Raw genomic sequence first — 24613 nt, 5'->3', positions numbered from 1 at the left:
GATTCTACGTTTCCATAGAATAAAAGATATTTATGCATAGGAAATATACTAGAATCCTAGAACAATAACCTGTCAAAATCATCCAAGGAGAAAATATTGAAGCAGTGATGCAACAATAATCCACATATATCTACATGTCTAATTACTCATCATCGAGGTGAGATTCCTCCACATTTAACGTGTTAGGTTTGAATACGTGATTATTTTATCTAAAAACTTAATTTACTAAACAACACACTCATTTATTTATTTAATTATATTTTCAACACATTCTTTAATAATGAATATATAACTACGTACTCAACAAACAATTGTCCTTGAGCTCAAATTGATTTTTGGTTCTGTTAGTCTTATAAGAACTCAAATATGTGATCGATAAAACGCCACAAGATGGTTTTTATAGTTGTTGAAACCTTGTAAAAGTCAATCTAAAATTATGTCTAGTTTTCAGATATAGGCATAATTAGTAAGGTTATATCAAGGATGCGACACATTTTTTCTTTTTGCTTTTCTTTTTATGGCTCTTTTTGAAAAGTTCAACGAGGAAGCAGGCCAATCGGCAACCACTACATTGGATTTAGGTACTTTATATTTTATTCTAAGCAGTATTAAAGTTTATTGATCATTTTCGATCTTATATTTGAAAAATAGCTATTATAAAGTTTAAAATTTTAGCATGGGACATATTCATGAAAATATCCTGAAACTTCATAAGTGAAATTTGAAGCCCCTTACATAGCTATTTTCAACTACGATGGTTAAAAAATAGTTATTTGCGAATTTTATTCCTTACTAAGCTCTTCACAATAGAGACCAAATACTATAAACAGTTGGATCATGGATCTAATTATATAAAGTAACAGTGTGGAATTTCAAATTATTAATATATTTTAATTTGATGTAACACGTTATTTATTTCGTTTATTTTAATGTTAAAGTGTGTAACCATCTCTTCTAAAAGTTTCATTCATGTAGTATGCTTCACACGACACGTCTCCTCACTTGCGGGTCTGATTTTTTTTTTTTTTTAAGGTGAGCCAAGCACGTGAAAAAAATTCTTATAATGTGAGGTGGTGAGAATCTAACCAAGGATCTCTACAAGTTCTGATACCACATCAACCCGTGTGACAATCTCACTTAAAAGCTTAAGCCGAGCATCATACAGCTATTTACTTAATTATGTATAATCGGCAATACAACGAATGAATGATAAACCTAAAACGTTTATAATTTACCTAGTTAATGGTACCTAATTTTATTTCTGCGAGTGGCGTCGCTAGAACCAACCAAACATAAGTTACATCTTAGTTGAAGGTTTCGAACAGGTGTAGAGCTAGCAAGTAAGCTACGGGTTAGGAAGAATTAAATAGCTATCGAAATTTTATATTTGTATTACGAAATTTACTTAATATGTAGAAATAATTTATAAAAAATCTAACAAGCTATATTTTTTAGAATTAAAAACTCATAAATTTAATATTTTGACTCTGCCTCTAATTTTGATAAGTGTTTTCACGAGCCACACCAATAGTCAAGGTCACTTTTGATAGTTGAAGACGTCAAAAGACCAATCTATAAACTAATAGTATGTAGAGATCAAGGCAGAAGCTTTTGAGTTAACTTGTCTATTCAAAGAAGCTTCATATATAATCTTGGAAATTTTGTGTTGAAACAGAACTGTTCACATCTTTCTAGGATTAAATATGATCTCATAATCTTGTCATGGTTTGCATCATAAGGTAAGCCCATAAGAGTATAATATTTGAGTACCATTTTGTAACACCTTGGACAAATCTCACATCGATAAAATAAAAGAAAATATTGATACAATCATGATAACGCGTTTTAAAATTGTGCAAACCCCAACACATTACAGACAATCATTAGAGGATTGATCGAGTTGTTCATATTGTATCAACGCTTTCAATCTTGGGCATGCAATAGCTGCGCCAATCTAAACTGAGTTTAGGTGAATTTTACATCTCTGAGGTGATGGTCGTAGAACAAATTAACCTCAGTAAGTATGTTGAACCCCCAAAAGGAGTGTATGCAAAATTTTAGAATCGTCAAATCACGATAAAGATATTGAGTATATAAGGGATGCAAGACTTAAACCATGGTGATGCACTTTAAAGTTGTGCGACCCTAAGCCTAAAACAGACGATACACCAATAGTTGGTTAGATTATTACATGCTTCAACTAGAAATACTATTCCACATATAAGGAAAATGAAACAGAAGTTTCTTCATCTAAGAGCATTGATTAGCTACAGGATTTGTAGAATATATGACTTTTGCAGGACTATTAATACAAAGCTACATACACACTATAAGCGAAAAGTTCAACAACCCACAAAACTTGGCATGATTAATCAGTGCCATGCAAGAACAACTTTTTAACTCGCATGCATTAACCCCACTTACTTCCCACTATTCACCACTTCAAATTAAAAGTCTCCAAATTGCTCTTATATTGACTTGTTGTGTCAACAAATCAAGATTTCATCTAAACTAACACATTTATTTTGGCTCCGCTTGATGTCTGATACCCGCATTGGAGCCCCGACAATTCGGATTCATAGCGCTTAAGGCCCATTTAGGTGGAAGCGCTCCCTAACATGATTTTTTTCCATTCTCAAAAGTTAAGGCTTGAACCCGAGACCTCTGATTAAAGGTGGAAGGATCATATCTATCCCACCACAATTTGTGTTGTTATCTTAACTAACCCATGATATTTCAAATTTTCAACTGTGCAACTTTATCTCAAATAACCAATTCCAATTTTGATACCACACCTTTTATCTTTGGAATCTTACTTTGATGAATGTTCACACAGACTTCTTGTGAATGAATTAGGAAAAGTAGTAATAAACTATTGTAACTAGGGCCAAAAGATAGGTCTTCAGTCCTTTGCCCATGATTCATGGAATTTGGTTAGTTGATTTATCTTTTTTGAAATGGCAGGCAATGACCCTTGTGACATACTTCACTTTTCTTACTTCTCATCACAAGGAAATTATTAGTCTTGTTTATATTGGTATTTCAAAAGACATTTGGCCTACTACTCCATGTGGAATATATTTTGCCTTGGATCTAGGCCCCATGACTTTTAATTAAACGCGTTGTTAAGTCCAAGATTTGCTTCCTTACATACATAACATTTCTCTCATGTTATGTTGATGTGTGAGATTTATCTGTGTGCTACATACACTCTCCTTAAGGACTTAACATCCTCGATGACATTTGTCCATCATCATCCTAAGGATACGGGTTTCACCTATATTCAATGGAGGCTTGATCCACGCCATCTAACTTAAGTATGTGAGATTTGCTTACGCCATCTAACTTAATTATGTGAGATTTGCTTAAACTCACTATTATATTTAACCCCGATGTTTGTCACACCATTTCCTAAGATTGTAGACGGAGTGACTCTGACACTATATGCAGGTATTAACAACCTGATTCACTAGTTATATTGTCCGCTTTAGACTTAGATCCATACGACTTTAACGTGCGTCACTACTCACTAGGGTCTAAGACCACCTTAAGATTAAAATATTTGGATCCGAATAATATACTATATTCAATTATTAAGATGATGTTTTTAAATTTGAACACTGAATAATTGAGATTGTTTGTTTTCTTAGTATCTGAATGTATATTATTTATCTTTATCAAAAAACTACTAAGATATATAGAACTTTTATAACATAATAATTAAATATTTTACCAACAAAATATTAGGGAAAATCTCAATTTACATTGTGTTGTAAAAGTTGTTTTTTAATGAAGATTCCTCTAAAAAGCTAGCAACGATGGTAATCAGCGATGGTAGTCATCGTGGTGCGATGGTGATGGTTGTGAGGTGGTAATTAGTGGTGGTAGTGCTTGGTGAAGGTAGTTGACGGTGGTTATTGTATGGTAATGGTGCCATATAGTTGTGTGATGGCTAGTGGTGAAGGTGATGGTGACGATAGTTGTGCTTTATATATGATGATTAGTATGAGTGTCAAATATGATCCAAAACTTAATGGCCCGTCCGATCCGCTCAAAAAATTTATGGCTTGGGCTCAAGATATTTTCATCTTGGGCTGATTTTAGCCCAATCCAACATATAACTTATTTCAAAGTGATCTCAACCAGTCAAACTTAGCCCAATACTAGCTCAATTCTAGTCCATTTTGAAGATTTACTTAAATTTGGGTTTATTACTTGAGATTTACTTTATTTTTTTTTTATATATATATATATATATATATATATTCACTTTTCTTGTATCATGTATCTTATAAGTTTGTGGTGTGTTTGTTATAAAGGAAAATATTTTTATCGAAAATGTTTTCCTCAAAAATATTTACCCCAAAAAATCCGTGAAAATATTTTTTAGGAAAAATATTTTTGGTGAAAAATGATTTTCTAGAAAAAAATTCTATGAAAAATATTTTTCTAGAAAATAGACCCTTCAAAAAAATTGGGTCAAGTTGGGTGAGTCATGACCCAACACATTTTCAGCTCATTTCAACTCAAGTAACTTTTGGTCAATATTAGATCAACTCATTTATTATATCAGCCTATTTTGATTGAGTTAATTTTAGCCCAACCCGCCATTTGACACACCTAATGATTAGTAATGGTGGTTGTCCAAGTCCCTAGGCTAAACATTTGTTGTATGCTGAAGCCCAAACCCAAAACGAATTAAGTACGGGCAATTTGCATGATTGTCCTTATTCGGGAGTGGTCTTTAATTTTTGTTCCACAAATTGCTGATCTTTAATTTTTATCTTTCGCTTAAAAATTAATGGGTTCCGAATTCGACCCCCCGCTCAGTCAAAAAATTTTTTTAAAAAAAATCGCAAGGCAGTGTTTGGATTCGCAAGGCAAAATTTGCCTGCAAAACTTTAACTTAAGACAGAGTTTGCTACCTTATAACCCAAAGCTTGCCTTAAGGCAGTGGCGGAGCCAGGAATTTGACGAAGGGTGTGCAAATTTTCTTCTCACTCGTGTTAAGGGTGTACAAAATTAAATATATACTCATAATAGCTAACATTTAACCTATGTTCACCACGTAATTTTCCGACGAAGGGTGTGCTCCTGACCACCCTTCGCCTAAGGTGGCTCCGCCCATGCCTTAAGGTAGAATTTGAATCCAAAACTCTATCTTGCGATTTTTTTTATTTTTTATTTTTGACTGAACGGGGATTCGAACCCATGGGTTTTTAAGCAAAGGCCAAAACTTAAACACCAACAATTTGAGGAACAAAAAGTAAAGACCAATTCATTTAAAGTGCAATTACTTCGTTCGGAACATATGTTATTTTAAAAAAAAATATCGACAACGAATTTAGCTATTAAGTTTTCAACAACAATCATAAAATTTTGACTAAATTAGCCTTCAGAGTTCAGACGAACAAATAGAAAACTCATGTGACCTAACTAGAGTTATTTTGGTAAAGGACCTTTGCTTTGGAAAAGAAAAAAGATGAAAATTAATTGTCTTATTAATGCAGTTTTTGGTTAGCAAGATTAAAAATATTAAATTATACAGGAATAAATTATTCAGTAATCTATTTATTATTTATGCGAGATAGAAGGAAGTAATAAAGATATGTGGACTAGCAATGCGCAAAACTATTTAGAGACTAAAAGTAATTCATGTGTAATAATCTCCTCATTATTAATCAATTTATTACCATTCATTTATTATTCATCCCACATAAATAACCCCGCATTATACTCCCATATCTAATACTCTCTCTCCCAATTTATGTGATACTCTTTCCTACATTCTCTTATTTGAAAACAATTTAACTTTAAACTTTATTTTTTACACTCAACGTGATGATCTATAACCACACAAATATCTTTGATTTGTTTTAGACCACAAGATTCAAAAAAAAAAAAAATCTTAAACTTCGTGGCCTAATGTATCACATAAATTGAGATGGAGGGAGTAGGTAAACTAAACGACCCTTAAGGAATTCACTAAATCCTGACTATACTAAAAAGAAATATTTTGATTTAACAAAGGATCATAAATAACCAATAAGATGGAGAAAAACACTATTTCCCTCATGAAGATCACAACACTTCGTCTAATTTCAGTCCTGCTACTGTATCATGTGAACAATTACAACTAGAAAGCAAAAAACCAAAAAACAAAAAAAAAGGCAATCTTGAACGGGGTAGAATCAAAAAGAATGTAAAAAATTGGGGTAGTAAATCCGCATGAGGTTTTAATACTTCAATCTACAAGAAAATGTAACATTTGTTTCTACTGTGCATCTTAAGTTGGTTTTTACTAACAGAACATCTTCACATTCAGAAGTGATCAACATAATAAGTTAACTGCAAATCTGCAAATTTGAAGGTATGTCTATGATCACATCAATGAATAAATAGATTTCTCTTGTACTTCTCTACCTGCAAAACAAGAAAACGAAATAATAATCAGACCCAAGAATGTGGCTTAGTGATCAATGAAGCGAGAGTAGAACGATCGGTCTCGGGTTCAAATTCCAGCAAAGATAAAAAACACAAGGTGATTTCTCCCCATCTGCCCAAGCCTTAGCATACAAATTTACCGCTACATGTGCTGATGGAAAGTAACAGGTAAGTGAATTAGTTGAGGTGCGCGCAAACTGACCCGGGCAGCACTATCATAAACCTACTTTGCCTTTCGGATGGCATAAATTTGTCGTAAACATATTTTCAACAAAAGTTGGTAATAAGAAAAGGTTACCTAGTGCTTGAGTTCCCAAGTGTAAGCTCGAGATCATCTGTCACACACTCTTCATGAATTCTTTCGCCTTCCCATGGCTTCACTAATCCCTTCATATTGCAGCCAAATGCAAACTCTGCTGAAATAGCATCCGACATTGGTATATCAGCTGTTTGGTCGATACCTGACCCGATAGCTGGAGAACATGTCCCGCTTTGCCCTGGTGTCCACATCCGAGGCCCTCCATTTGATATTGGCTCCTTGAATCCGAATGGATTTGGTGAGACGAGGCTAAACGTGGGAGACGAAGGCCCGTCTTGCGGAGTTTGAACCCCAGAAAGCCAACCTGAATCTGGTGGTGTTTGACGACCAGGACTAACTGGGGTAGAGGATGGTAAGAAGGGATAATGTTGTTGTGCCCACATTGAAGTTGCCATGGGATCGTCGCTCATCCTAGGAGTACGAGCTGTAGGAGAGCTCAAAGGTGGAGTAACAGGCGCACTAATAGAGCTCCCGGGAATATACAAATGGTGGGGAAATTTGGATGAAGAAGACGATGATCCAGATGAGAGATTCTTAAGCCAGGGAATTAGTGTATTAGGATCATGATCATTTTGGGCAGTCGTAACGTAATGGGATGAGACTGGGCTAGGGAAAGATGATGAAGGAGGGCTTGGATTATATGAAGCACCTGGACTCCGTTGGTAAGACGATGAACAGGGGCTAACAGATGCTGAATAACCTATGATATCCATGCGTTGTACTGGCTTGCATCCCTGGAAAATAGAAGAATCAATAAGCATATAGGAAATTGGATAATCACAAAAAAGAATCAACAATAAATCTGCCAGCAGAATTATGCAATTATGGCAGAACAGAATGTGATATTCGTAAGGTGTTGCACATTGATTAATAGCTGATAAACAATGAGCCAAGCTCATTAATTTTTAAGTTATTCACCCCTCCTTCAACGATGCCAAGCATTTAAGGTTCCAAATGCAGCATATACGAGTTATTACTTAGAGCCAAGCAATCAGGCAGATTGGCCAACTAAACCAAGCCACCGAGTAAGAGTACTAATTTGCACACAACTTGTACCCTTGACTGCTCATCTCCATAAGATAATATATCTGTCCCCCAGAAGCAGAGAAGCCACTTTAAAAAATAGTACTATTATGAATCTGGAGCGACCTATATTCTGTTCTTACGAGGTTAGCAATCTACTTCGTCGTTAGAAGCCAACTTCTGCAACAGATTGACCAACTAAACTTAGCTCTTCTGAGACCATTTTTTTACTTATCTAGTTACTGATAGTATTGGTGGATCACATCACAGTACAAAACTTACAGCATAGGAAATGAAGGGAGACCAAACCTAATGAATTGAAAAATCATTTGCATGGATTAACCAAAAATATAATGACCAAATAGTCACTGGCAGGGGCGGAGCCATGTATAGCCGAGGGGGTCCATCCAAACCCCTTTTGGCGAAAAATTACACTAATTATACCTGGTTAAAATTATTATTTATGAATATTTAGTAGATGTTAAACCCCCTTTGACTTCTTCAGGTGTTCACTTTTACATATTTTGAACCCGCTTAGTGAGAATCCTGACTCAAGCACCGGTCACTGGTAGGACCTCATATCTTTAATCTATAACCTCTTCATTCAACTATATGTAAAAATGAAATCTGAAATTCATTCAGTGTCTTTCAAGTAAAACCACCTTAAGTTTTATAAGAATGAATCTGGGCTCGGGAATAGGTGTTCTTCCTTTTCTTTTGATTAAGCACCGGGTGTCCGGGTCTCTTTGAGCCCCGACTAATCCCGGGGGTGCACAGGCCCTCGGCAAGGAGTTTCCCGCAAGTGCACCACGGGTAATTCAGGGTTTTACCCCAGTCCGATGGCCCTCAAAAATTGTTTGCACCCAGTGAGTTTCGAACTTGAGACCTTGAAAGGGAGCACCCCAAGGCTCAAGCCAATTACCACCAGGCCAACCCCTGAGGGTTGTGTTCTTCCTTTTTCTCTTTTTTGTTTTTCTCTTTTTTGCCAGCTCTTTCCAGCTGAGAAGATTGTTTTCAAGTAAACTACCCAAAAAATTGATGAGCATGGTTAAAGCACTTAATCATATGGTCCTTCTAATTGCGGTTCAAATTGGTTGAATATTTCTCAATTATCCTGGCCAGAACTTGTATGCAGCAATTGTATGAAAGAGCATGCATAAATGTTTGGAACTCTTTTCTTATCCAAATCCTAAGGACGGGATCCTACCCTATTCTCGAACCCTCAGTCAAGATCTACCCTGCCCGCGTTTCATTATGTTTTAAAGAGGGGAAAAAAAAAATCTCTAGCTACTATTAACAGTCTTTCTTTAGAATTATCTGAACGCATCGATCCTACCATCCTGTTTGTTTTAGCAATACTTCCTTTGCAAGACAACAGTATGCAAGTTGAACCAATTCCTTATTCAGATAGTGAAGCTATTTTCTGCTTGACATGAATATTTTTAACTAACATTACTATGATATTTTGAAGATTGTTTAGTAGTCCCCAGTATTTTAACTCAGTTCATAACACAAAAGTTCCTAATCCACTCCATTTATACTCATTACGCATGAATTCACAAGATATTACTGAGAGTCATCACCCGGTATCTGTGCTGGTGGAAGGTAGTACTTACAGGTGGAATTACTCAAGGTGGCCTAGACACCACGTCATATAAAAACTAGTAGTTATCTTTAGCACTCCACTGGCAACTGTTATCCCCCTTTCAAATTTTAGATTTAGGATCTAAATGCATCACAAAAATCTGAAATCCTTTTGTCATCAAATAGCCACTTAAAATTTTCATCCACAACAATTATGAATTATTGGTCCCCCCCTTCCTACCATTGACCAAAGACTCTAGTATAATGGCAGACAAATTCTACATATTCATGATATAAAAGTACCAACATATCCAAAAAAAATTGGAACATAACCCACACCCACACCCTAAAGGGGCAAAGAATGATGGCACTGTCAATAATGTCAACACCATGATTATAAATGTATACTCAACCCCTCAACAGTTCTTCTTGCATCAAATCCAAAATTAATTTCCCCACACGCTTTACAGCCTCACCAATTAATTGTTTTCTTTCTCTTTTTTGTGAAACAGAATCCAAAGTTTCGATATCTACTTTCCTCATATTATAATCATACATTATCAACTTTATAACAAACTGCAACATAAAGTATAATAAATGACACCCACATTCAAGAACATCTAAGGCCCACAAATGTGACAACCCAATCCACACCACCGCAAAGAAACTATTGAATCCCATGCTTGACTTAGGTAAGCAATGTATATTACCCGGGAATCCCAGTAAAAGACGATAATCAAATTTCATACAGATTAGTAAGTAATATCAACACAGACTCAAAACTCAACATTTGAACGTTATGGGTTCTGGATTCTAGGACGGCGGAGTCGTTTGGTACGCGGACTGAATTATCCCGGGATTATAATCCATCTAGGAGGTGGATAAAATAATGGTGGGATATCTCACCATTAAGTTTGGACATCATTTTATACTTTGTTTGGTAGAAGGTATAAATTAATCCAGAAACATGGTACAAAATTAGTGATGGGATATCCCATCTTACACCGTGCACCAAACGACCCCTAAGTGCTAGTAATTGAATTCTAAATTTAATTTTTTTTTTTTTTACATATTTAATGTATTTCTTGATACATATACAGGATTTGGGTCAAAACTGTTAGCGTTCTGCCGAACCTGTATACTAAACGCTACTCCTGATCAGCTTTCTAAATTTGGAAACAGTTCAACTTAAACTATTTTATCCATAAGGAGGGGTTTTTATAGCCACAAAAATGTTATTAAATGTTTAAGATCACAAATTTTAAAAGTCTTATAGCAGCAAATGTTACGTCATATTTATGACCAGAAGTTTCCATGGTTCTCATTTTTTTAAACTCGGTCTATATTGAAACTTTGCCACATAAATTGAAACAAGGGGAGTAACAAGTTACTATTTACTATATTACTACTCCAAAGCTATCTAATGAACATTTATTATGAAAATTTACATGTAATTAGCTTATATTGTGTTATGTGGGATGCCAATGCAGAGACAATGATGCATCAAGAGGTTGTACTTTGTGGGTCGAGTATTGAACTTTTAAAATTCCCAAAATACCCTTAAGGGAGTAAAGACAATAGAATAGGATACAACAACAACATACCCAGTGAAATCCCAAATTGTGGGATCTGGGAAGGGCAAAGTGTATGGAGACCTTACCCCCATCTCGGAAGATAGAGAGGCAGTTTCCGAAAGATCCTCGACTCAAGAGAAAACATGACGAGAAAAGGTTATATAAGCACAATCAGTTCAAAGCAATACGAAAAATGAAACTAACGAAAGCGACAAAAGCCATGATAAAGCGAGAAAAAGAAACAGTAGCTAACACAGATAAATACGATAATTGTGGTACAAGAAACAACATATAGTTGCAAGAATCAAAGGACAAGAAAATGAAGATCAAAATTGCGCCTACTAGTACGACGGGATACGTGGGACTACCTACTAGCCTTCTACCCTAATCTAAGTCCTCCATAGTAATGAGCAAATACAAGTGTTCCTCAAGGGTAATCTCGTCCAAAATGAGCAGCTAGTTGAAAAACATATTTTTCTTTTCCTATTTATTGAGTACTATTTGCAGAAAAATTAAACTTTTCATATAAAAAAGGAAAGAAATTTTCTTGGATTAGCTATATTATCAATTGAAAAAGAATTACTAAAAAAAATCCATTATAAAAAACTTATTAACAACTTTGCATCTCAAGACTCATAGACTTCACATAAAATTCCTTTTTTTGAAGGAAAAAAAAAAAAAGAGTTTAAGCCTTCATTTAATTTTGGCTTTAGGTCATTAATTTTATTGAGCCGCCCCAGTTTTGATCAAGAGAAAAAAAAAAAATCTGCAAAATCTGAATCGCCTTAATTATTTCAGCTTCGCTAGTTGAATAGAAAATCAATATAAAAACTTACTAACAACTTTACATCTCAAAAAGCTAGAACAATCGACTTGACATAAAAAATATGCTAATTTAAAAATTAAAAAAAATAAAAGTTGAAGTCTTCAATTTAATTTTGGATGTCACTAATTTTATTGAGCCATGCCCCTGTTCTAATCACTAGAAAAAACAAAAAAGTGCAAAATCTGAATCGTTCAATCATTTGAGATCAGTATAAAAAACTTATTAACAACTTTACATCTCAAAAATCTAGAAGAATAGACTTCGCAAAAAAGTTTAAAACTCTCATTTAATTTTGAATTTAGGTCTTGTTCTAATTGAGATAAAAAAAAAAAAGTTGCAAAATCAAAACCTGTTTATAAAATTTTATTAGATAAACTTAAGGCCTCTTGTAAAGGTTTGGTTTTAGGTTACTAATTTTATTGAGCTATCCAGAAACGAAGAAAAAAAGTTTAAACCTCTCATTTCAACTTTTTGACTTTAAGTCACTAATTTTATTGAGCCGCTCTTGTTCTAATCCAGAGAAAAAACAAACGTTGCAAAATCTCAAATTGCCTAATCAAAATAAAAAAGAAGAAGAAAGAATTACAAAAAACCGTTTATAAAATTTTATCAGATAAATTTAAAGCCTCTTATAAAGGCGTGATTTTAGGCCACTAATTTTATTGAGCCACCCAGAAATGAAGAAAAAAAGTTTAAACCTCTCATTCAACTTTGACTTTTAAGTCACTAATTATTTTAAGCCGCTCCTATTCTAATCGAGAGTGCAAAAAAAAAAAAAAATTGCAAAATCTCAAATTGCCTAAACAAAGTAAAAAAAAAAAAAAAGAATTACAAAAAAACCGTTTATAAAATTTTATCAGATAAACTTAATCCCTCTTAGAAAAGGTTTGGTTTTAGGCCATTAATTTTATTGAGTCACCCGCGGAAACCAAAAAAAGAAGAAAATAGAATTAGAAGAAAAAAAAAACCGTCTATAAAATTTTATCAGATAAACTTAACCTTAGTTTTAGGCCATTAATTTTATTGAGTCGCCCACAGGAAAAAAAAAAGATGGAATTAGAAAAAAAAAAAAAAAAAAACGTTTATAAAATTTTATCAGATAAACTTAACCCCTCCTAGAAAAAGTTTAATTTTAGGCCATTAATTTTATTGAGTCGCCCCACATAAACGAAAAAACAAGAAGATAGAATTAGAAAAAAAAACCGTCTATAAAATTTTATCAGATAAACTTAACCCCTCTTAGAAAAGGTTTGATATTAGGCCATTAATTTTATTGAGTCGCCTCACAGGAAAAAAAGAAGATAGAATTAGAAAAAAAAAACGTTTATAAAATTTTATCAGATAAACTTAACCCCTCTTAGAAAAGGTTTGGTTTTAGGCCATTAATTTTATTGAGTCGCCCCACATAAATGAAAAAAGAAGAAGATAGAATTAGAAAAAAAAAAACGTCTATAAAATTTTATCAGATAAACTTAACCCCTCTTAGAAAAGATTTGGTTTTAGGCCATTAATTTTATTGAGTCGCCCCAGACAAACGAAAAAAAAACAAAAAATTGTCAAGAGTATTTATTTATTTACCTTTTTGTAAGTGGTACCATCTTCTTCAACGATCCACCCAGCTTCTTTACACAAAGCTTTCAAAACTTCATTATTATCACAGTGTTTAGGTAACTTATAATTACCATACATTCTAAGTCCAGCAAAGATCTTAGCTGCGATTGCTCTACGACGTCTTTCTCTCCGTTTATTGTTCTCTCTTTCTTTCCATGTTGGTAATCTCGTCCCTGAAGTCATTATATAACGCCGTTAATGTAAACGGGCTTTTTGGATCGGAAACTGGAAGTTGGAAATAATAATCTTGGGAAGAAGAAGAGGGGGGAGAGAAGTAAATGATGATTTAATATAATGTGGAGTGAAAATGACAAAAATAGTCCTTTGTATTTGAGGATAAGTTCAAAGTACAACCTTATAAGTTCGTTTGATACGCAGAATAAGGTGCCATATCCCGCATTTAACTTTGAGGTAAATTTTTATTCCAAATTTAATCATGGATAACTCATATTATTTCATCAAATTTGATATTATTTTATCTCACTTTTTAGATGGGATAAATTAATCTAAAAAATATAAGCATATAACTATAATACCGAGATAACTTGTTCGCATACCAAAGGGATCGTTTGGTATGCGGAATAAATTATCTCGGAATTATAATCCCGAGACTAATTTATTCATCTGGGAGATGAGATAAAATAATCTCAAGGTTAATGGGATAAGGTGGATATTCCATCCTTAAGATTGTGCTTCATTTTATACTCTGTTTGGTAGAAGGTATAAATAAATTTATACATTTTACCAAATATGATACAAAATTAATACCAAAATTAGTGCTGGGATATTCCAGCTTATATCATGTACCAAACGATCCCTAAGTATGTACTTAACAGTTTTGGTCTTTAGTCTCTGTTAAGTACTCCTTCCGGTCCATTTTACTTGCGATTTTTTTTTTTTTTTGCAATTCACTTAAGAAAATATTAATTAAAAGGATAATTTGATTAAATTATTTTTATTTATTCTTTAATCTTAATTAGCGCTACTCTTTTTTTTTCACTACATTAATATCTTTCTACATTTATTAAGTAGGATAAAGGTGGAAATTAATAGTTAATTATATCTTATTTTTTTTAAATGATAATTATTTTGGATCATCGAGCGAATATTTACCAAAAATTAGTCGGAACTCAGATTTAGTTCGTATTTTTTGTTTGTTTCTAGAGTGTGATACAACTGTTTTATGTGTGATTTATGCTACTTTTTATATCTTTTCAGTGTTTAGTGTAGTTTTTATGTTGCATATTTTAGGATTTGATTAGACTTTTTTGGCTTTATAGTTAAATTTTTTGCTTACCACTATTTTATCGTCAAATCTAACGACAAAATTGAGTAAATATTTTATGGAGAAAAAAAAGTGTTACACTTAATTACATACTTAAGGGATTATTTTAAACCTACTCTCAAATTTAAGGGATCATTTTTGTCAGTTTTCTCAAATATGTGAACGGTGGCTTGAATATTGCCATTAAATGATTAAATTTTACGACAATGCCTATATATATATATATATTAATAAATTAGTTTATGTGTCCTGGAAATGTGGGAAGTGCACGTGTTTAGTCTTTTAAAAGAGGGGTGGGTAGCTGCATGGAAAGTGACTATCATTGTGCCTGATTATTCCTTACGACGCCGTTCTACTTTTGGCGGGACCACGTGGCACATCTTCTTTTGTTTTATTCAGAGAGACGAGTAGTTTGATTTAAAATCAAGTTAATTCTCGGATTAGCATAAAAGGACGTGGTGCTGCAGATGGAGCTGCTCCTCTCTAAATCAGATGTCTTGAGTTTGAGCAATAACGGATTTAAAAATTTTACTTAGGGGGTTCAAAAAAAATAACAAAAACTAAATATAAAAAATAATGTTGTCCTTAGGAATCAAGTCTAGGACGCTCGAAATAATTTTGAATACCCTGAACCGATTGAGCTAACTTTTTGCATTTATTCAGGATATTCAAAAGTTAACATATGTACACAAAAAATCTACCCCATATATATAATGTAATTTTTTACCGAACACCCTCCCCACCCTCTAAATCTGCCCTTGGATTCGAGTCATAGGTATGAAAAATTTCTTGGCAGGAAGCGCTTCCCCTAGAATGAGGCCCTACATGGAGCGAATTCGAATATAGTCGGGCTCCAATGTGAATACCGGACACCGAGTGGGAAACCAAAAAAAACTATTCTAGGATTATAATCATTAGCCCAGTGAACAAAGCATTCTGTTTTGCCAAAATTCGAAGGACTGCACCTCAAGGAAATTAGGATTATCTATCTCACGTCTTAAATGAGATAAATATTCTTGTAATTATGGTAGAATTTATTCTAATTTTAGCTAATGCCCTTAAAGGATAGATTTATCTGAATTCTTATAGTGAAATAACTCAACACTTCGAACTAGGCGAACCATGAAGAGTTTAACTTCTATGTATGGAAAACAATTTTTTATATTATCATATCATAAAAAGATACTCGTCTTCAAGTGACTTTCTCTAGAATTGAATTTGTAATCTTAAAAAGTATCCAATTGTCTACTACAACAGGTAAAAATAACCTAATAATATAAAATTTTGTTACATTGTCTACGGATATACTAGTTAAACTATTTTCAATAATAGAGGACAATCTAAAGCTTGTCGATTGCTCTACTATTCCCATTGTTGGAGTGGTACTGTGAAAGAAAATCATCTCATCTTTATCCTTGATTTTTTTTCCGGGTTGTCTTTTGCGTGCAATTCGTTAATCCCTGAAAAAGAACCTCCACTTGGATTCATTTCAAGTTTCGAGTTCTTGTTTAGAATTCTCGTATATGAAGTTTGAACGAGAGTTTTAATGTAGAATGAATAATACGGCACTTCGTGTCCTTTTCGTCAAATCTTAAGTTCCAGTCAAGCTCTCTAAAAGAATTGAATGTAGTAATTCATCTCTCTAAAAGGGTTGCAAAAGACTGGCTGGCGGCGGAGCACCAGGATTTCCTTGATCCATTCTCAAGATCTCAGGCCTTCCTACCAACTCGCTGTTGGTGACATTAGGCACCAAAGCATCCTCAACTAGTCTCAAAATAGGCTAAAGGAAATTATTGGCATGGTAAGCACCCGTATAACAGATGTCGTTTATCAACAGGTGAACTCACCCTCAATGCCATTTAGGCTTTCCAGTTAAGTCAGTTGTCTGCCGCCTTTTTTTTTTTTTTTTGAATAATTTACTTGAAATAGTTTTCTAGTTGATTTAATGTGAAATTTAATGCACCAAAACCACTCTCCAAAAGATCCAAAATGAAGTCTGGTTGAACTTTTATCATTTTTATATGTTTTATATATTTGGTCATCTAAATTATCGGGACAGCCTTCCTACTTTCATAAGGTACGAGTAAAGTCTAAGTACACTCTACCCTTCTCAGACCCCACCCGATGAGATTATGTTGGGTATGTTGGTCATCTAAATTATCATTTAATTACAAGAAAATAATATAATTTAGTGTAATAACCGAGGGTGAATAAGTTTCTTAATTCTAATGGAGATAATGTTTAGTTTAAGTAGTTGTTTTATTTATATAAGACTAGTGTCCATTGGCCCGTGCTCCCAAACTAACATTAAAAATTCAATTTGTAGATATTTTTTTTAAAAAAAAATCTACTCTTGGTTCTTTATTATTGTAACATCAGTTTGACGTTTTCGAAAGACTTCTAAAATATTAAAGTATAAAAACGCATGTTAACGGAAAACATTTTTCTTAGTTTATATATTAGTTTTTTTAGAAAAAAAATCAATAATTGAAAGCTCTTTTAATTTAATTTTTTGAGATTAAGTCCCCGATGATCCAAATTGAGCTTTTCATATGTTAAATTAATTTCATTTGAGTTCTTTGAATTGAACTCATATTGGCTAACTTATTTTTTAACATAAATATTTTGCAAAATACAGGATAATTAATATGTTATATAATTTAGGACAAAATAGTTTATTTTAACATGAAAAAAATTCTTACTCCTAAATTATATAAAATATATTATCAAGTTTTTTACAAAATATTTTAATAGTAAAAAATTATACTTTTTGCAATTGTCTAGTATTATTATTGAATCGAAATTATATTTCTTTAAATACAATGTTTTTCAAACATTTTTAGAATATGTATAAACATAATATAGTTCCTCTTTTAATATAGTAATTTATTAGATAATTTTATGTTAAAAGTGCGCGCACGTAAAATTCAATTAATTAACTACCATACTTCGGATTTCATTTTTCGATTGAAACGGAAGGGCTATTAGTTACATTTTTGATAAATTTTATGAGTATGCTTTGTGGTGGGGTCCACTATAACATTTTCCATGACATCGTCTTTTTTAGTAGCATAAAAAAGCCCTAAAAGTTCTTAAAATTTACTAAAATGTGTGATAATTTATAAAGTCATAAAAAATTTTAAGGATAAAAAGGGATAAAAAAAATTCATATGAGGACTATAAAAAATGAGATTCTCCCTCATATATAGTAGTAAAGTAATGTCAATATAGCCCATTTACAAGGCCCAAATGCAAATGACAGTAAGAAAATGAATTGAGTGCAAAAAAGCAATTATGTAGGGAAAAAGTTTGGACACGTGGAGCAGCCTCATAGCATCAAAGATATTGTGAGGACTACAAAAATTTTGGGTTCTCCCTTATTACATATAGTAATAAGATGAAGAAAACTTTGCCCTTGTGCAAGAACCTCTCTCTTCTCTCTCCCACGGCGTATGTTAGTCTAACCTACGCCACCGTGACTGGCGATGGCCAAGGGGTAAAAAAGAGTGCGAGGACGCCCGAGGAAGGAGGATCCTGCAGTGGGTAGCTCAGATCCAACTAAAGAGGTGATGCTAAGGAAGTCGAAAGTAGTAGAAACCCCACCTCCATTTGATGCAACAACTGCACTATGTGGAAGTGGGTTCAACAAGTGGGTCGAAGGTGAAATTGAACGAGGCAGAGAAATCTTCTAGCGCCGCTGATGTTGTGCGAACACTCCAACATGGGGTAACTCCATTATCAACTCTTGTGAGTACCTCAGCGAATGTAACAGCAAGGCATACTATGGTACAAGAGAATGCTAATATTCCAGATCCAACGGCAGAGACGAAGGTAAATGAAACTGAACCCTGGGCTAAACTCTTTGCTGGGAATCGTAGTGCAGCAAATGGTATGACACTTGAATATATCCCACCTGAAATTATCAATGGAACGGTAACTGTGCAATTAGAAAAGGATGAGTATGAAAGGGAAACTAAAAAATGGAGTAGTGCGTTAATCATCTATGTAGTGGGCGAAACACCAGGGTATAACTATATGCGTCGATTTGTCTCTCAAATGTGGTCCTCTATTGCTGATCCTGCTATATTTTATCACAATGAGGGGTATTATGTGGTCAAATTCCAAGACAAAGATGACATGAACAAAATTTTGTTTGCTGGTCCCTATTCTATCAATAATAGACCCTTGATTTTGAAGCCCTGGATCCCTTTTTTTGAGCTGGACACTGAATTCTTGTCTAAAATACCTTTATGGGTCACTTTTCCCAAGCTACCTGTGAGTTGCTGGACTAGCAATGCCTTGGGTAGGATTGGAAGTGCTATTGGTACCCCATTGTATGCTGATGGATGTACAACAAAACAGACAAGGATATCCTATGCTAGAATGCTAATTCAAGCTAATGTCACAAAACCATTGCCCTCAAAGATCAAAGTGTGCTCCTAATGGTAGAACTTTTTGAACAAAATGTTACTTATGACTGGAAACCAGAGTTCTGTGACACTTTCCAGAGAATTGGACACATATGTAAAAAGCAACCTGTTGAAACTGAGCAACACTTTAAACAACCTAGAAGAAGGAGGAGAGCCAACCGGGCTCCTAATGGTACTCAACAGGCCTTGCCAAAGCCAGTTCAGACCTAGAATAGATTTCCTCAAGTATGGAAATCTAAGGAGGATGAACCTGCTAAACAACCAGAGAAGTCGCATGGTACTGTGTCATTGCCTCTTACCAATACTTTGCCAGCGGTGATCCCTCAAACCATTTCCCCAGAGAAAGGTACTGAGACTAGTACTTTGGGCTCCCAACAGGCTACAATGAAGGGTCAGATTGGTGCACAGCCTAGGCCTTCTGAAGCCAGTTGTAATACTTTCGCTCAGAGCCCTAATTTGCACTGTCTAGTTGAGTTTCCAAAACTGGGTGCTGGACCTGGTAAGCAGAAGAGTATTCCAATGAATTTGAGACCACAAAGACCACCTGTCCCTTCTCCACTAGCTAAAGGGATGCCAGTTTCCCAAACTTGATGACTTGGTTAGTGTGGAATATTAGAGGGGTCAACAAGCGATACAAACAAAAGGAGTTGAAAAAGTATATACAACAGAGGCATATTAAACTAGTTGGCCTCGTTGAAACAAGAGTTAAAGAGGTTAAAGCTAGAAGTGTGATGAAGTTGATTGTCCAAAGTGGGACAAGAATTGTAACTATCAGAAGGCTCACAATGGAAGAATATGGTTGATGTGGGATCCGGATGCACTTAATATTGATGTAATTCAAGTTGAAGCTTAATGTCACGACCCGACTAGGGGCCCTGACAGGTACCCGGGGCTAACCACTGAGCACCGCTCGTACCATTACCCATCGTACACATCAAGAGTTCATTCATTAATCTTGTACTCAAATCATAGGAAAACCATTTTTCACTTTGAACATAATTACCTTTATATACATAAGCCCTTCGGCTATCAAAAATAATATACACACAATAAGGACATCGTGAGACCATACTACCCACACATATGTATCTACGAGCCTCTACTAGAGTGCTAGACATAGGTACGGGACAGGACCCCTCCGTGCCCAAAATACATATACACAAAACAATAAGCAATGGCACCTCCGGAATAATGGAGTGCTCTCAAGACCTGCTAACAGCTCCTGCGAGTCTGGATCTCCTCCCTGTTTACCTGTGGGCATGAACATAGCGTCCAAAGAAAACGGACGTCAGTACGAACATTGTACTGAGTATGTAAGGCGTGGATAATAACATGATAAGAGCATGAGGAATAGCATAAGATAAAAGAACCGTTCATTTCTCATAATACATTTTTAAGCATTCGTCATACGTACTTACCCCTTTATTTTTCTAGAGATACACTTGTTGCATCCCCATGCTTACATATGCAATAACTTACAATGCAGTACAGCCCCGTACCCGGCCATATAGGCTCGGTATTATCCGTACCCGGCCCTTTCGAGGCTCGATAGTATCCGTACTCGGCCCTTCCGGGACTCGATATCATCCGAACTCGGCCCTTGCGGGACTCGATGCTATCCGTACTCGGCCCTTTCGGGACTCGATGCTATCCGTACTCGGCCCTTGCGGGACTCGATGCGATCCCCAACTGATCAGTGGGAGTGCTATGCATACATACATATATATACATAAAAATACATAAATGAAATCAACATCATCATACATTTATCATTAAAGCATACATTAGAACTTGAAGGAAACTATGGCGATGTCGGGGTGACATGAGGTCGTGGACCCCTGATTACATTATGGAGTGATCATAATCATCATATCTCACCTTGAACGGACTAACATTTTAAGGTGAGTGTACACAAGAAAAAGCGTCAATGGAACCATACTTAGAATCATTAACTTCACGGGCATCATATCTTACTTTAGGATTCTTTAGACTTAAACTCATCATCATCATTATCATGCTCATATCATATTTTTTACTTTATCTTATACATATATAGCTCTTTATAGTCATGGACTCATAATTTCCGTTACATAGGAAAGTCATGAAAAATAGGAAGATTCATGCCATACGAGTCATGCCTTAGAAGGAAAGGACTAGCCTCACATACCTTTTCGTTTAGCTATTCTATCGCTTGCTTGTTCTCCTTCAACGCTCACGTTGTTACCTTCAAGAGAGTTCGCATTAACATTAGCTAATCGACCACATGAACATGCTTAACTAAAGCTAGGGAAAATTGGGTAGCATTTTCTTTGTTTATACAACTTTCCTCATATCATATATCAACTCCCAAGCATCTACAATAACATTCACAACATCATAAGCAACAATCTTCATTCACTCTACATTATCCACATTTCACAATTTCACTTCAATCCCTCCATAATCATGGTCATGGTCCACTATTACATTTACTCACGTATAATGCTTATCCCATGTCCTTGATATCATTTATAACATAATTATAATCACAACATATGAAGAATCATGACTCATCCCAAGCTACTACCCAAAATCTCATTATTCTCATCTTTGTAACCCATTTTCTATCTTCTTTCATAATCTAAGTATTGTTGACACCCAATTTTGTCCCGCCTCTCCTCCAAAATATATATTTGCGCTTCTAATATTTTAATAAAATAAAATAAAATAAAATAAAAAATAAATAATAATATATATTATGTTTACTATAGTTATTAGTCCCTATCAATAACGGCGTTTCATTATTCTGTTACAACTATTATTATTATCATTATTATTATTATTATTATTATTAAATTACCATTATTACTAATTGTCATTAATTATTATTATTCTTGTTATTTCAATTTTCATTATTATTATTATTATTATTATTATTACTAATCATTATTATCAACGTTATTTGTTATCAATTTATTAATCATCTTTATCATCGTTATTTTCATTATTAATTATTATCATTATTTTTATCAATAATTTTTATTTATTATTATTATTAAAATCATTATTTCTCTTATTATTATCATCATTATTATTTTATTATTACCCCTATTATCGTTATTATTATTAATTTATTATCATTTTATTATTTTTCAATAATTGTTATTTATTGTTAATTACTATCATCTTTATTAGCTTTATTAATTATTATCATTTTTAGCTATCAACATTTGTTATTTACTATTATTATTATTATATCTATTATTGTTTTTGTCACCATTACCATTATCATTATTGTTATTAACAGTATCACTACCGCTATTTATTTATTGCTATTATTTAGTATTATTGAAACTTGCATTTCTCGAGGTTCTACCAACTTCAGCACACGCATCGCATTTATTTCGCACATTTCTGATGATAGCATTTTGTTATTAAATATTATAGCACGGTCACTTGCGACATCATATAATTTTTACCCGGGGTCTTTTTATAATTACATATTTCCGTATTAGGTGATATTTTGGCACCCTTAGTACATCATTAATCAAAATGTGTCTCTTATTTCAAATTTAGAAGTCAAACTATTTCTTGCACTCAGTTCGTATTTTCACTTACCGGACCCCAAATCAAAGTCCAATTGGCTCCTAATATTTTCAGACTAGACCATGTTTTTTATCTCAATTTTAGATCAGTCCAGGTTTAATTTAATAGCCCATTCTTTAAATACGCAGTCTAAAATTTGACCCGGTCCACAAATAGACCGGGTCCAATTCATTCCTCAGCAAAATAAGGGAAACCCTTAGGGTTTCCCTTCACATTTTTTCTTCCGCCGCTTCATCTCTTTCCTTTTCCCCTTTCTCTTTTCTCTCTCGCGCCGCTCCCACTCTCCATTGTTCCCTCCTTCTTCTCCGCTCCCCACTCACCCTTGTCCCCCACTTTTATCTCTCTCCCGCTCCTCCTTCCCCCTTTTTTCAGTACAAAACGACGAAAATAAAAACCTATAAAGAGGAAGAGGAATCAGAAGTTGAAGGGGAGCTTTTTTCTTTTGTTTGATAGCCAAAATTAGATAGAAGAAGTTTTCAAACATCGAAACCCCAAAACTAAGAAGTTTTCAGCCATAGAACTTCTATCGAATCCATCTTTTTTTTGGATCTTAATTTCTCTGTTCCGTTTTCATTTCTGTTTGAGTGAGCCGTAGCCTTAGAAACAAAGGTTCGACTTCATTATAGACGAAAATCGCACTCAAAAGGGATCCTAGTATCTTGCGAATTCGAGCGTAGATCGAAGATTCAAAATCCCATTTCGCTGCACCTGCAAAAGGTCAGTTAAATCCCATTTGCTTCCTCGTATTTCAGTTTGATATGTTTGTGTGCTGATATGGTTGGGTTTGATGTTAGCTTAGTTATTGTGATTAAATGAGTCGTTATTGTGTTTTGGCTTAGTTGAAATCTTGTCGGATGTTGCTGTTGTTATTTAGTTTAAGATATTCGGCTTAGTCTGAATGTCATTGGTTTGCACGCTGAGAATTCGATCTAGTAAAATGGTATATATTTAGTTTGTAGTCTGCTAATTTGATTGGTTCTATATTTTAGTTTGTAGTCTGCTAATTATGTGTATGTGCTTGCCCTTTTTAGTTGTGCTGCAGTGGCTCATTTCATGTCTTGTTTTTGGTTAGCCATAGGTTATTTAGCTTATGGCAGCTTAAGCATGGTTTGTCTGCTCAAATGATGATTGATCACAGAATAGTTGAATTGCTTAAGTTAACCTGTGGTTTTGCTGGACTACGTCTTTATGTGATATCATATGCTGGTTAGGTTTATGACTATACCCCATATTAATTTCATATAAATCCTGTTGATACAAGCATGTATGCTTATTTGGAGATCTCAGTGGTTCAATATAACATTGAATGTTGTTTCAGTTTGATGTCTCTATGTGATTCATGAATGTATTAATGCTAGTCTAGGTCATATAAAAGGGTTCTGCAGAGTCGTCTGGCTTACCCTTATATGCCTTTTGTCTCCACAGAACACTGAGTAGAGTCAGAGTTGGCCTGGTATGTCCTTGGTGTCTGAATATAGCCATGTCTATCTATTTTCTTGAGGATCTGATTGTCTAAAATGTCCAAACACCTGCTTTACTGATGTATAAGAGTTATCACATGTTGGGGGTGATTACATGAATGCTTGGGCTTTGAACTTCCATTTCATCTTAAGAATTGTGTCTGTCTAATCCTGAAACAGTATGCATACTTGCTACACATATTGTTTGAGACTAATTCCTCTATAATTAGTTAGTGGTATAGGTCATTCTGTAATCTGTTAAGTCCTTCTTTGCTGCCAAAATGCATGATCAGGTTAGTGCCAAGCTTTAGGCTGTTCTGGACTTGGCAACACCCCTGTTATGTTTTAGTTTGTCTCTGTCATCATTAAATAGTTCAGCATGATCATGTTAAGGATTTAAACTGAAGTTTAACTGGTTACATAAGTACTTGAGCCTTAATCTTTGCCTAGCTTCGAACTTTTCCTGTTGAAT

At 34.3% G+C, this 24613-nt stretch overlaps 2 protein-coding genes across 3 annotated transcripts; one reads left to right on the top strand and one right to left on the bottom strand.

Moving 5' to 3' along the window:
* Positions 1-5999: 5999 nt before the first annotated feature.
* Positions 6000-13686, bottom strand: LOC132617570 (BES1/BZR1 homolog protein 4-like). Of its 2 annotated transcripts, XM_060332611.1 has the most exons (3): positions 13349-13683; positions 6743-7497; positions 6000-6423 (listed from the first exon to the last, which is right to left on the bottom strand). In XM_060332611.1, the coding sequence occupies exons 1-3, from the start codon at positions 13562-13564 to the stop codon at positions 6420-6422; spliced, it is 975 nt and encodes a 324-aa protein (XP_060188594.1). In that variant the 5' UTR covers positions 13565-13683; the 3' UTR covers positions 6000-6419. The 2 variants fall into 2 exon arrangements, with proteins under 2 accessions (XP_060188594.1, XP_060188595.1); XM_060332612.1 differs by lacking the exon at positions 6000-6423 and having other exon boundaries at positions 6739-7497; positions 13349-13686.
* Positions 13687-18278: 4592 nt separating this feature from the next.
* Positions 18279-19109, top strand: LOC132620253 (uncharacterized). The gene has a single exon (XM_060334931.1). It carries the CDS (start codon positions 18279-18281, stop codon positions 19107-19109), a length of 831 nt encoding a protein of 276 aa, XP_060190914.1.
* The last annotated feature ends 5504 nt before the right edge of the window (positions 19110-24613 follow it).

The sequence above is a fragment of the Lycium barbarum genome, chromosome 11, assembly GCF_019175385.1.
Source record: "Lycium barbarum isolate Lr01 chromosome 11, ASM1917538v2, whole genome shotgun sequence".
NCBI lineage: Eukaryota > Viridiplantae > Streptophyta > Magnoliopsida > Solanales > Solanaceae > Lycium > Lycium barbarum.
This window is presented reverse-complemented; position numbering and strand designations above follow the sequence as displayed.